This window comes from Petaurus breviceps, unplaced genomic scaffold, assembly GCF_028583685.1.
Source record: "Petaurus breviceps papuanus isolate PSGF00001 unplaced genomic scaffold, PetGlider_PUasm1.0 80, whole genome shotgun sequence".
Classification (NCBI taxonomy): Eukaryota; Metazoa; Chordata; class Mammalia; order Diprotodontia; family Petauridae; genus Petaurus; species Petaurus breviceps.
The window spans coordinates 12,801,368-12,816,288 of record NW_027186540.1 but is presented as its reverse complement, the minus strand read 5'-3'; the positions used below and the strand labels follow the sequence as shown (position 1 = coordinate 12,816,288).

At 33.6% G+C, this 14,921-nt stretch overlaps 1 protein-coding gene across 1 annotated transcript in view; it reads right to left on the bottom strand.

The window, feature by feature from the left end:
* The window catches only part of LOC138175973 (semaphorin-3E-like), a 347,995-nt gene that overhangs the window by 64,486 nt on the left and 268,588 nt on the right, over window positions 1–14,921 (bottom strand). The window contains exon 5 of the mRNA XM_069106587.1: window positions 6,686–6,779. Coding sequence (XP_068962688.1) covers window positions 6,686–6,779 — 94 coding nt within the window. The remainder of the gene's footprint in view (window positions 1–6,685; window positions 6,780–14,921) is intronic.

The window sequence follows — 14,921 nt, the reverse complement described above, 5'->3', positions numbered from 1 at the left end:
TTGTCCTGATCTCTCCTTTGCTTCTGCCATGCTTTTCCTTATCTGTTCACATAAAATAGACAACTGGTGATGTCTTGTCATTGGGTAATTTCTCAGTGATTTATACAGGTCCTTATACATACAATGTATATAATAGATGATGTATAAATTGAATGATAGTTTTAAATATCATATACATAGTGAAGGCAGTCTATAATGTCATTTACAAGCTAATATAAGATTTTTCTTCTTGCTGGTTTGTGATTATGCAGAATGCAGCCCCAGAGGAAGCTAGAGCTGCAGAGAGGATATGCAGATATCAATGGTAATAAATCCAGTGATGCCACAGAAACATTTAGCTATGTTATCTAGCATACATTATCTCATTTGATTCTCAAAATTACTGCATGAGTTAGGACCTATGGGTATTCTTAGACCTATTCTACATATAAAAAAAACGAGTTTCACAGAGGTGAAGTTATTTGCCTATTGTCACTGAGCTAGCAGGTGGGACTTGAACCCAAGTGTTCCTGACTTCATGTCTAGCACTCTATCTAATATGCAATGCTGTTTCCTAATGTTGTAATGGTAATGAGATTTGAAGATCTCCTTATATAGGTAAGATAACAGGTACTTAGCACTTGGTTTCAAGTTAATTATATCATGCCTCTGTTAAGAAACAGATGGTATCAACCCCGGTTGCTGATGTAACAGGAAGGAGTGGGACAGGGAGGAGCTAATACCTTATGTAAGGAAAAACACAAGCTGGAGAGTCAGAATTTCTCTCAGTAAGCATTTGGAGGCTAGGCTGTTACTGCTGGACTGAGGACTGAACTGAGAAGAGAAATGAGAACTGAGACAGAACTTCTTGGAGTAAGCTGCAGGGAGGCTGAGGAGGAGAGGCCCAGGCTGGAGAAAGTGATTTTGATTTTGAGAATGGAACTGGAGAAAGTGATTTTGATTTTGAGAACAGAACTTATGGAGGCGGAGCTTCTTCTGAGAGCCAAAAAGAACTCCTACTGAGAAGCTACCATGAATGAGAGAGGAGGATCCCTGCTTGAGGGAACCTGTTCTGTTGTGAAGGCTTGGGAATGTGGGTATTCACTGCATTAACCATGTGTACCAACTTCATGGTTACTGTAATGACTTTGACTTTCTGGTTCTGGGACTTGGTTTCCTGGTATTTGAATAAGGACTTGAGGGGGACTAGACACTGTGAGCTTCAATATGGAACATGATCTGCATGGAAAGCTGGACAAGGAACTAGGAGCTGTCTGCCATTGAACTCAGGTTTCAAAAAGAAAAAAAAACGATTACTGTTTTATTGTGATTTAACCTAAGTTTAAATTGAACTTGAAACAAGGGCTGGTTGGCTCTCAGTCTATTAAGCCAAGCTGCCTTCCAGGCTCAAATAAGCTCCTATTGCCTTCACAATGTGTAATATATTTGAATCTATCATTTAATTTATTGTTATTTAAAAATTATTTAAAAAATAAAATGGGTGTCACTATTCATATTATATATTTCATTTAAGTTCTACTTATAATTAATATATTTTTGTGACTCCATAAAAGTACTATGGTACTGCTCTATTGTGGTGTAGAGGTGACTTTTGTTCTAAAAGAATATGCCAGGAAGTGTAAGGTTTGGCAGGTCCTACAGGTTGTAAAATCTTTAAGTATGGACCTTGAAGACAGCTATGTGTATCTGTTATTTGAAGACCAAGCTGACCTTGGAGAGACTCATTACCAAAAGTCTGTCACCTAAGCAAAGAAATTTTTGGCCACAACAACTTATAAAACCATCTAAGGCATAGAGACTTTGGAATCTGTGTTGGTTAGTACTTGATGGAATCATAGATGCTATGAAATAGTGAAGAATACTAAGGTATAAAGCCATTATACTTGACTTTCACTGGATACCAAGTTTATGTTTTATTCATTCATTTGTCCCACTTTCACTTCATATTTTAAAGAACCATTTGAAACTAATTTTGCAAGCACATTTAATGAGAAATTTTATCATAATTTTATTAAATTACAAGTGTAACGCTAATTTTACTATTAATTCAAATTTTTATTTGTAATTGAATATTCTTATAGCTATTATAGAATCTAAATCATGGAGTTTTAATCTTCAATCAATATAGATTGCCCCAAAAGTCTTTATGCAGTTTTAAGCTTTAATAATTTCAGAAATAAAAATGCTACACAGTTACAAAAAGTATTTGAAAAGCTAATTATATAATAATGTAATATGTTAATGTTTATTTAAAATTCAGTTTAACTGCTATCTTCTGCTATACATTGTTCTAGTCATGTTTTTAACTTTGTAAAACCTTTTATTAGTTGTTGTTACTCAGTGAATGAAAGGATGACAATTATAATCCTAGCTTTAAGAAGGACTGAAAAAAAATTAAATTACTTTTCAAAATTCCCCAAACTAAATAAGTATAAAGGAAATTTAAATAGTTAAGCTTTCCAAAAAAAATGTATATGTTTACAGCATTTATACTTCTGAAGGCTTAAAACTGAATCAAGACTTTTTTGGGATACTCTGTATAACAAGCATAGAATCATAGTCTCTCAAGGTCATAAGGAAGCTAAAAATGTTATATGTTCTAACCCATAATAAAACTGCAATCTTCTTTATCCCCTACAATTGCTCCTGTGCTTGAAAAACAGAGAGGGGTAACCTAGCGCCTCCTCAGGCAGCTCATTACATTTTAGGATAGTTATAGGTAGGAGTTGTTCTTTTCATTAAACCTGAACTTTCCTTTCTGCAACTTCCATTTACTGCTGAGTAGACCAAGTTTAATCCATCTTCCTCATGGCAACTCTTCAACTATTTGAAAACAGTTACCTTAAGACCTAGACTAGACACATCTAAAGTTTAAATTCTACATAACTGGACTTGTTATTAAAAAGTAGAAATTTGGGTGTAACATCTACAGTGAACAGAGATGATGTTGACTTAAATATTTGCTTCTTTATTAACTAAGTGTAGGAAACTGTTGTTTTCTTCATCTAGAAGATGGAAATCACATGACCTGCCCTTGCTACCTCAGAAGGTTGTTGAGAAAATCCAATGCAATAGTGGACATAAAAACCTGTTATAAATTGTAAGATTAAATATCATCATCACCATTGTTCCATTCTGTTCTACTGTTACACATCAGTAGGGAATGCATGACCATAAAACATAATATAGGGTATTCTTTCATTGCTGGGGTTAACTTCACCGTGCTTGCCAAACTCCAACTCAGGTAGCTACACTTTTCCTGCCCACATTCCTGCTGCTTTTTCAATTGGGTGAATTATTCTTCACATCCTTTCTTTGAAAGTGCTGCTGGCTCACACTGGTTATCATGTTTCCACTCCAGCGTCTGCTGCATTTCCACAGTGAGTGAATGATCTCTTGAAAGTACTTTGGGATGAAAGGGAATGGATAAATGTGAAGAATTATATTTTTATTTCTTTTCTTTGGAGAGATTATTCTATAACTTTTGTGTTTGACTTGGAGAGCTCTTATAATTTGATTTGTATTCTGAGTAAGAAGAAAAGCCACCCAGACAGCAAGCACTTTACATTTCAATATAATGTAATTCTATTTGGAACTATGATGGAAACACACTTGAAATTGTCCCTTCTTGTAACATTCCTCCTCTTTTAATGTTCAGCTTTGAAGTTCCAGACTACAGGGATGCTAAGTGGAGACTGGTAGAGTAGTTTAATAAAAAAGAAGCAATTTTTGTCCTGTTAAGAAGTAATGCTAAATACAAAAGTCTCTCATCTTCTAGCTTCTCTTGCTTAATCAGCGAGCATGATGTACAACTTTCTTCCTATAATATTATTTAAATTTATACATATTAAATTAACAGCTAAAATTCAAATTGCTAATTATTAAATTAGAATGACTGCATTTACTCAAATAAATGTGTATGAAAGTCTTAAAATTTTTATGCTTAGAAAAATTATTGAGTCCATACAAGTCCTCTGCTCCTTCACAATGGAAACTGCTAAATTTTTCATTATCTTGATTGTGGCTATACTATATTTTAATTGTTTCTTTGTGACTGATTGCAGTATTTTCTCCTTGATCTAGGAGTTCTAGAATTTGGCTATAATATTCCAAGTAGTTTTCATTTAGGGATATCTCTCAGAAGGTGATCATTATCATCTTTCAATTTCTAGTGTACCCTCTGAAACTGAGGTGTTAGGGCAGTTTTCCTAGATAGTTTCTTGAAATGAAACTACTAGGTTTTTTGGGGGGGGTTGTTTTTTGTTTTTTTATCATGACTTTCAAGTAGTTCAATAAGTCTTAAATAATCTCTCGATCTACTTTCCAAGACTTTTTTGTGCCACTGTTTGCAGAGCTACTTCTGGGGGTCTGCAAGTTTTCATTGCTTCCAAAGTGGTATGATCCAGTGAGTGGCCTGGTTACTATTCTCCTAGTCTGGGCTCTCTGATCTTTTCCAAGAAGAGCCCCCTGCTCCCTTGCAGTCACAAGCATTGATGGCTCCCTTATTACCAACCACAATCATTCTCTGATAGGGAACTGAGACCTAGAACTGCATATGAACAATAGAGTTGCCAATCAGTGCCAACTACACCCAGGACCAGCAAAGGGTCCACTGTAATCTCTTTCTGATCTGGTGTCTGATCCCTTTACCATCTCTGACATCTCTGGAAGCTGCTGCTACTGATGCCACTGTTGTTTCTGCCACCCCAATGCCCACTGCTATTACTGCAGCCACGTGACTTATCTCCAGGTAGGCTTTCATTCAGGTGTCTAAGACCTTTTCTATGGAGCTCTTAAATTTTCTTGGGCCAGAAAAATGTCTCACTGTGAAATTTTGTTGGCTCTTCCATTCCAAAATTTGATTTGAGGACTAATTTTAAAATCATTTACAGGAGATACAGGAGAGTTTAGTTGGGTTGCTGCCTCTAATCTCTACTCCAGTCTTTTTAAAAGGTTTTTTTGAGCCCCTAACTCTGTCCTTGACTGAAAAACCCTTTTCACAGTTTACTTTTGATAGCTTGCATTTTTATAATATCTTTATAATATATTTACCTTACCTTCTATTCACAACCCTGAGGTAAATGGTATAATTATCTTTATCTCCATTTTACAGATGGAGAAGCTAAATTTCAGAAAGGTAGAGTGTTTTGTCCAATATCATAATGCTGAGTGGTAAAAACAAAATTTAAAACCATTTTTCTGACTTCAAGTCTTATGTTATTACAATGGTTCTACATGGTAAGGGTATAACTGTAGCATAAGCTACGAATACTATTTAAATCTTTTATTTATGAAATTTCATCTCTACAGTGACAAAAAAATTTCCAACAAATTTTAATTAATTGAAAAACCATGTGGAACTTTACATAGTTCTAGCTATGTTGTTAAATCATCTTGGTTTTATATTCTTCCCTTATTACATAATCACACTCACATATAATTCGATAATATATTCCTATATTCTCAGAACCACTTACCCAATGTTAAGGAAAAAAAAGAATTGACGAGTATGAATTCATTTTTCTTAATACTTCTGGTGAGTTAGGTGTAAAATACTGCTACCTTCAAGTTAGTTTCATCCTGTGATTTCATCCATTTCTACTTATCATCATGGTACAAGGACAGTTTGACAAATATGCCATTACAGTTCCAAATAATATTGAAGTTAGAGGGGAAAAAATCATTGTACACTTTAATGTTTCTGAAAGAGTAAAGTCAAGGCCAGAACACAGTTGAGAGCACTGTAAAGGAGATTTCAATTCATATACTATTTAGATTAGATGATCTTTGGAGTCCTATATGAGTAAGGGATTCTTTGACTTAGTTATCCCTTGTATAGTCTTAGATTTCCCCTCACTAGGGAGACAATATTAAAACAGAACTAACATATCCAGAGAGAAAACACAAGGACTAGTTGATAGCTAGCTGTCCTTGAAGTTAGGAAGGCCTACCTATGATTCCAGTTTCTGAATGTGACTTATATTCCAGTTTCTCATATATATTGAATGTGTGACTTATAGCTGGTCATTTCACCTCTCATTGCCTCTAGGTAATTCTCTAAGATTATCAGTTGTAAAACAGATGCTGATCTGCTTTGGGAGAGAGAATTTTTTTTTTCTTGCCAAGAGTTCCCTACATTTAGGAAATCACAGGTCTCAGAGGAAAATAACTGAAACTACAGTCGCTACATCTTAAACTTTCATAGTATGTCAAGGGATAAAGTAAGAAATGGAAGAATTAACATTTTAAATGATCCATCAAAAAGCAGTGGAAACATAAGGAATAGGATACTGCGAAAGTGAACAGTCAATTATCTTTGTCAAATATTGTAGAAAATACTCAAAATAAGTTTTCCTTTCCACATGGAAACAGGATTAACTAATAAAGTGAAAAAAAATGCACTGCATTAAATATGTATTTATAATTAGGAAATTATTTGAAATTATTACTACATCAGCTATTAGGTGACAGTCAATTATGTTTTAAGAATGACACAAGCAATGTAACATCCAATTCTGCTTACATTAGAACTGGCTTAAGTCTAATATGAAGGCAGCAATGTTCTTAGATGCAAGTTTGATGGAAAAAGTTATAAAGAAATACTGACAACCTTTTAAGGAATTGACCAAATCAGTTTCCAAAGATAGGATGACAGCATCCTGAAGATGGGGACAGAGATAATTACCAATTAAAGTAGAGGTGAAGGAGGAATTGGGATCAAAAGGACATCTGCCTCTTCCTCGCTCAAATCTGTGTGATTCCAACTGAAATAGATGACCCTGGAAAGAAAACCACAAAATCAATTAAAATCATATAAAATTAATGATGATTTAGTTCCTCTAATAATTTCTCACTCAGTTCAAATGAGTTCACTTTCCTAGATAACATTTTTATCTCACAGTGTTTTATTTCCTATGAAGAGATCATTGTTGAAGAGTATAAAATAGTTAGGTGTACACAGGACTTTGTAAATAAGTCCAAGTCTTTTACTGGTCCACACATGTTTTGCCACACATTCAGACATACCATATCCCAGAAAACTAGGAAATTAAAGAGAACTAAAAAGTCAAGTCCCTTCTTGCTAACGAGAAGAGAGATGGCTGATGGTGATCAAGAATGTCAGATATTAAGTCCTTCTGAGATGGGTTAGAAAACATGATCTAAAGCAGGAGTTCTTAATCTGATTGTGTCATGGACTCCTGTGAAGTCTGTTGAAGGCTGTGGATCACTCCTCAGAATGTTTCTGAATGTATAAAATAAATGGAAATAAATGTTAAATCATAACTAGAAATTAATGGGGAAAAAGATGTAACTTTTCCTACTCAACTTGATGGACCCACTTAAATCTATCCATGGACCCTGTAAGGGTCACTAGATTCCAGGTAAAGAACTTTTGGTATAAAGGAGCAAAACTTTGATCAAGTAAAATTATTGAGAATAAGCTTCAGTAAAACAAACATAGAACTTTTGAAAAATGAAATTGGGAAGTTTTAGAGACAAGAATGCATTTCAGGTATTCTGTTGAAGTGGAGTGGCAACCACAAGTTCTACCCAATGGGGAACTCTATCAAATTCAAATATTGGCTACTTTGCAGTCATGGGTTAGTGGTTTAAATATCAAGCATTTTCAGTGTTTTGTAGAAATAAGTGACTAGGTTTTCATTATTTTGAATAATGAAAAAAATGAAGTGGAAGACCACAGAGAATACATAAGAGACTCATTAATGTCTAAAAATAATGTTAAAGATTTACCTTGAAATGGAATCTTGCTAGCAAATATTTCAGTATTAATGTCTGGCTTCAGTGCAAATGTACTATTAAAAATGAAGACATCCATGAAAATGTTTCACCATGTAAGTTCCTACTTGATGCATGTAACCACAGAAATGCCCTTCCTGTTCATACCATTTAGAAGTCCTTAATAGTTATTTTTTCAAGGAATTCTCTTCAAGTGTGTCAACCACGTTATAGATTAAACAAATAGTTTCGAAAACCAGTAATGAAAATGAATACCGTTGAAACAAAGGGGGGAAGGTGGTACCAGTCAGTTGAGGAATAGCTGAACAAATAATGGTATATTAATTACTGGAAAACTACTGTGACATAAGAAATTATATAAAGGACAGTTTTGGGGAGACAAAAGAAGAATTGTATGAACCGATGCAGTGAAATGATCAGAACAGGAACAGTTTATACAATAACAACAGCATTGCAAAAACAAACCGCTGTGAAAATATTAAGAACTCTGATATAGACAAGGACAAACCATAATTGCAGAGAACTGATGGGGAAATATCCCACCTCTTCAGAGAGAGGTAATGAATACAGGGGTTCAGAATAAGACATAGTGTTTGGGACATGACAGAGGTGGGAGTTTCTTTTCTTTATGCATATCTGTTAGAAGCAATTTGCTTTCCCTTTTAAAAAATTTCTCAATAGGTGTGGGAATTCTCTCTACCAATTTTAATTGGTAAGTTTTGCAACTTAAAAATCATATAGCATTACCTAAAGGGGAATCTCAATAGCAAAAAATATAAATAAAAAATAAATGACTTGCCCACAGGCACACAGTCAGTACTGATAGCACAACAATATTAACAAACATGAATTAAACAGCTATTAAGTGCAAGGAATTGTGTTAAGTGCTGGGGACATGGTTTGTGATGTTCCATGACACATCTGTAAATCAAAATACTGTCTTAATTTTCTAAGTTCATTTTCTTAGGATGCTGATATAAAGAATAGGAATAATGAATTACGGTTTATTACTTATTACAAGATCAAGTAAACTAAGTCTGTGATGGTAATGGGTCATCTTTAAAATTAAGGCTATCTGAATTAGAAAATATTCAATATTTTATTTTAAAAAGGTGTTATCTGTTCTCAACAGAGGGACTTAAGGCCTGAGCATGTAACTTTCACTTTAACTAATTATTTTGCCACTAGTCTAATTGCTAGAAATCAAGTGATTATTTTAAGGGCAACTATCAAAGAAATGTTGAAAAATCAACAGGAGGCCTCGATTTGTTGTACAGACATTAAGCCTAATCCATCAGATCATTTATTTATTCAACATCTCATGGAGGTTGCAAAAAATAAAGTCAAAGACAGATTAGGAAGATAAAACTCTTGTATATCTTTTTCAAATTAGGCATCAGTTACCAAAATCAGACCAAAAAAGTGAACTAGAATGGGACTTATTTACTGTTATTTTAGTGATATTCTACTTATTCTCCAGATCCATTAAACAACTCCATTTTTTACCTCATTCCATTTTTGTTAATAATTTTAAGATTTATTTGTCACTATACTGAAAGACATTGATGACTTTTTTAAAAAGTTCTATTGATGATTTTTGTTTTATAGGCATTATCCTACATATCCTTGAACCTTCCCTTGTAACAATAAAAATAACTGTCAAACCAACCAACAAAGCAAGCATGCCTAACAATGTAGGTAGCATTCTATACCTATGCCACTCCTTACTACCTAGAGAAGACAAGTATGTTTCATTTGTTGTTCTGAGACCAAGTTTGCTCAAAGTAAAGTAATTTGCTCTGAGTTCATCTCCCCTTTAGTGTGATTTTGTTTGCTTTACTGTTGTCATTGTGCTTTTTGTTCTATTGTTTCTGCTTATCCTGCTCTGCATCTGTTTATACGAGCTTTTGCTTTCTTCTTTGAATTCCTCATGTTCGACTTTGCTTATGGCACAATAATATCACATATAATGAAGACCCCCTTTGTTTCTAGTTTTGGTTTTTTTTTACCACAAAAAAACGGTCTCTAATGTATTTTTACAGATAATTTCAGTTGGAGACTCAGATGTGACAATTCAGCACCTAGTACAGAGTAGAAACTCAATAAATATTTCTTTAAGAAATGAGACCATTTAGGGCAACTAGGTAGCACAGTGAATAGAGCACTGGTCCTGAAATCAGGAAGATGTGGTTTCAAATGTGACCTCAGACACTTGACACTTACTAACTGTGTGATCTTGGGCAAGTCATTTATCCTCAACTGCCTTGCCTGTCTCCCTCAAAAAAAAAAAAGAAATGAGGTCATCTGTATAAAAGGAACTGTATCAATCTGAAAATGAGGCCATTTGTATAAAAGGAACTGTATCAATCTGAAATATTACCAAAAATTTTAAGTAGCAATAGGTTTAGCTTTTTGTCTTTTCCCTTGTATAGATAGTCTATTTGAGAACCAATGTAGACTCAAGAGAATAATGGTATAGAAAAGGGATGGTTTTGCTATTTTGATCTTGGGAACATTGTTAAACAGTTGAAGGGCATGATTTTTTTTGCCTGATGACACAAACAAAACATGCTTTTCTTGAAGAAAAGTAACAATCCTAGAACCTGTCATGGCTATAAGATAAAATATTCAACTGAAAGGCCGAATAAGTGAGTCTTTGCGTTTTCTAAAAAAACATGATTTTGTGTGAAATTTCAAACATTTGGGAAAACCTATGGCAATTAAAATGACCTGAGAAACTCTCATATGATATTCATTAAAATTTCATGCTGTAGTGGATCTGTGAGCGTATCATTGTGGGAATTACCTCCACTTCTGCATATGGAAACATATATGTGCCTTTGTTTTAATGTAATATTCTTGTGTGATAGATTTTTGCCCTGTTCATTCAACTGGATCATCTCCTTTTCTCATCATGAACTTCTTGGATTGATTTTATGCCAGTTCCTGCATGAAAGTCATGACTGGCAATACACTATAGCCAATTGCAGTCACCATATATTTTTCCACTTTCCTTTGCATCAATTATATCTTTTATTGTTAAAAGATGTATTAGATGATCCATAGATATGTCATCACCATTAGAATATTGGTGTTGAAGTGACTTTTTCTTTGTTGTCTGTAAGAATCATCTTGTGATTATTTAAAACACTGTGTACTTTACCAAATGCACTTTTGCCCTTTGTCTTCCTTCAATTTAACACACTGGGACCCAGCTCCTTATTTATTTTTAGCATCCCCATAAGATACACATTATCAGTATACACCAATGCAAAGGGTATCCTGTGTAACTACATCTGGACCAGGGGTCAGCAACTTTGACCCATGGACCAAATCAGATCCACTGCCTATTTCTGTGATTTTAAAATAATTATGGTTACCACAGTGATGGAAGCGTCACAAAAGAGAGAGTAAGAAAGAAAGGGACATGTAAGAAAGATGTTAGGAAGATAAAATGAGAGACCTTGACAACTGTTTGGATATGGAGGTAAGAGTGAGGAGGTAAGGGTGATATGTAAGATGAAGATATAAATAAGACCATGATATAAAACCCTGGAGTTGGACTCATCTGAGGCAATTAAAATGGAATCTTTTGACTTTAAAGATGCTGTAATCCAATACGAGGAGGGACAAAACAAATACAGGACACAGTAGAGTGGAATGTATAAGAAAAATAAAAAGACAGTGTGGCTTTTTTTTCACCATAGGAGAAAAATATGAAAGACATTCACACAGGATTGTTTAAGTTTTTACCTGAGGGAAATTATCTTAATCATACTCTTTGTCTTTGGTCAAATTCAAAATATCTTTAATGTTTAGCTAATTACACATTCAATAATAAAGGTACATTATGCCAAAGTTTCTCTGCAAATTTTAAACAATGTGCCTCATTCAATGAATGCTCTCATGAAATGAGCAATAGGAAATTATATAATTGTCTTCTAAAGAAAGGAATTGGACAATCAAACAAACCAAAAAAGTGAACCATTATAACATTGTCATTTACCCCAAAGCAATCACCTTTTATGGTTCGTGTAATAGGTGAGGGTGTGGTTTAACTACATGGAGAACATGGGCACTCTTTATTCTGTCTTTTCATTATCTGTGTTTTAACAGCTGGAATTTTGGCCAAAGCAATATGGTTTAAATTTACAAGGCATCACTAGCTTTCAAGGTAGACTACAATTTGGGTTTCACTGTAACATGGAAGGGACTTTCAGTGGGTGTTACTGGGTTTGATAGAAAGCAGGGCATCTAGCTCATAAATGTTAACAGATGCACATGCTCATAAGAAAAAGATTTGCAAATTTTAAGTGGTGATTCTTTCTAAAGGAGCTTTTCCATCTTAAGCTTTGAGGGGAACCCCCAAAGCATAAGGTGACTATTGTGAGCTATTTCCATTAGAGATGAGTCACTGCATGTCAGATGTTAGATGTGTCATTGCACATGATGCCAACTTAAATGAAATAATAAATTAGACACTAATAAATCAGCTTCATGGACTAACACTATAATTCTAGTCTTCCCTCGTGTTAGTGACATTGGAATTCCCTAAAAGATGTCAGAAGAACACTGATGCATTACAGACATAATAAGACAATTCAATTTGTCATTTATTTTACTGGCAATTTCCAGTGGTCAGAGTAAAAATCTTGTCCAAAAATACATTGGGAGAGGAACATTATTAATATTTCCACCTTTCCTGAAAAATAAGCAATGATCTCATTTGATTTACGACTCTTGAATAAATAATCACAATACATACTTCAACTTTTAATAACTACTTAATAACATAGACCCAAACTATTTAGAGCTATCATTTATGAGAGTATTCATTTTTTTTCCTAAGGAATGAAAGGCTCTATTAATGTACATTTGAAAATTTTCCCTTAAGGGTAAACAAAATGGGGACGGCAAGGTGGTGCAGTGAGTAAGAGCGCCAGCCCCAGAGTAGGAAGACCTGGGATTGAACCTGGGCTCAGATACTTAGCACCACCCCCAGAAATAACTGGCCATGTAACCTTGAGCAAGTTACTTAACCCCAATTGCTTTAAAAAAAAACAAAAAAGAGTAAACAAAATGTAAGGAAATAGCAGAAAAGAATAAAACTTATTATAAGAAATAAATTGTGAAGTATAAGAACTTTTATTCTTTGTCCCAAGTGAAAGTAACTTCTTTCCTATTACTTCTATCTATATAAACAAATGGGTAGATATATGTTCATAAGAGTATAAGTTTATTTAAAGCTGGAAGATATCTTAGAAGTCAATTTAATTCGCCTCATGTTTACAGATGAGAAAGCTAAGAAAAAGAAAGGTTAAGAAACTGGTACAAGGTCACATAGCTAATAAATATCCAAGTCAGGATTTGAATCTATATCTTCCTGAATCTAGAGACAACAGTCTATTCATTATGTAATTATTCCTTCTCTATTCCTCCATTATTCTTTAAAGCATCTCACTGCTGACTCTCTAAAAAAATGAATGACTGAAAATGTTTCTCAAATAATCTATATCAGTTAACACCTTAGTTATTAGTTATTTAAAAGGAATTAAAACTATTCATTTGACTTCCAAGATCAATGGGGCACTAGATGCTGTTTTTTTAAAAGTAAGGAAAAAACCAGTTACCTTTAACTGCTTGAAAGGGGTCTTAATAAACATTTATTTAAAAAAAATGATGCTCAAGAAAATGACTAATTTTATATTAAATTTTATTGGTTTATTTTATAATAAAGTCAAGTAAATTGTCTACAAGAATATTACTGAGAAAGATCAAAATTTAATTCCCTTTACTTCTGTAAGTCTCAATTTTACCATCTGTAAATACAAATGAGATGGTCTATTATAGATGATTTCAAAGATGCTTTACAGCATTAATATTCTTTAGTTCTATGAATTTATGGTAAATAGATGCAAAGGAATATTGAATCAAATACAATGAGCTTCCCTATTCAAAAAATCATCAATCTTTTAATAATTGTTACATATTTTAAAATGTTTATATGGAGTAGATTTGATTCCTGACACCTAATTAGACAAACATTAAATATGTTGAGACCCTAGAGGAAATATCTTTCTTAGAGGTACAAAATTTTCAGATAGCTAAGGTTTAAAGTTCATTGATAGGTTGAGAAACTTTGGGGTTAAATGATAGAAAATATATTCATGTAGTTCAAATAAAGTTAGCTCAGTCCTGGCACAGAAAAGGCTATCAGTTTTAAATTTCTCTTCCAGTTTATTCCCATAAAACTAATATGTTAAATTTAGGATTTTATACATTAGGAAAAATCATCTTATGATTCACTTTGACTGTGAAAACCTAGGTGAGAATGGCAAAAGTACAAGTTTCCTGGCCAGAAAGGTAGTTGAGCACAGTTAAAAAGATGATTAGATAGAACCATGAGTTAATAGTTTAACATGGTTTATTATAATTATTATTATGATGATAACAGAGGCAGTTATGTGGTACAGTGGAGAAGAGGGCTAGACCTGGAGTCACGAAGAAAGGCCTGAGTTTAAATCTGGTCTTACATACTTTAAATCTACTTGCCCTGGGCAAGTCTTTTAATCTCTCTTTGCATCAGTTTACTTATTTTTTAAATGGTATTAATAATAGAACCTATATACCAGGCTTGTGAATATCAAATGAGATAATATTTGTAAAGTTCTTTGAACATTTTAAAGCACTACATAAATAAGGCTGATAATATTTTCATTAAATATTCATTTATAATTTTAGCCATATCAAGAAGTTTCTTTCATATTTGAGATTTTATCCCCTAAAACAGAAAGTCAAATAAAAGTATTATTTAACATATAATAACTTACAGTCCTACCATATAATGCTTTAAGGTTTATTCAACAAATGTGTATTAAAATGTGCAAGGCACAGGATGAAACTCTGGGGACATAAAGGGAAGTAAAAAAAAAAACACTCCTTAGAACAATACAGTGAAAAAGATAGTATAAGCACTATTTGCCTCATTTCCACTTGAGAAATATGGCGTACAGAGTAATTAGGTAATTTTAATAGAGTCACACACTTACTACATGTCAGAACCAAGATTTGAATGGAATGTCTATCCTGCTTCTGGGTTTTAGCACTCTTTTCACTACACATTGTAGCGGTGACAAATATCATTCCATGCATTAACAAGTAGT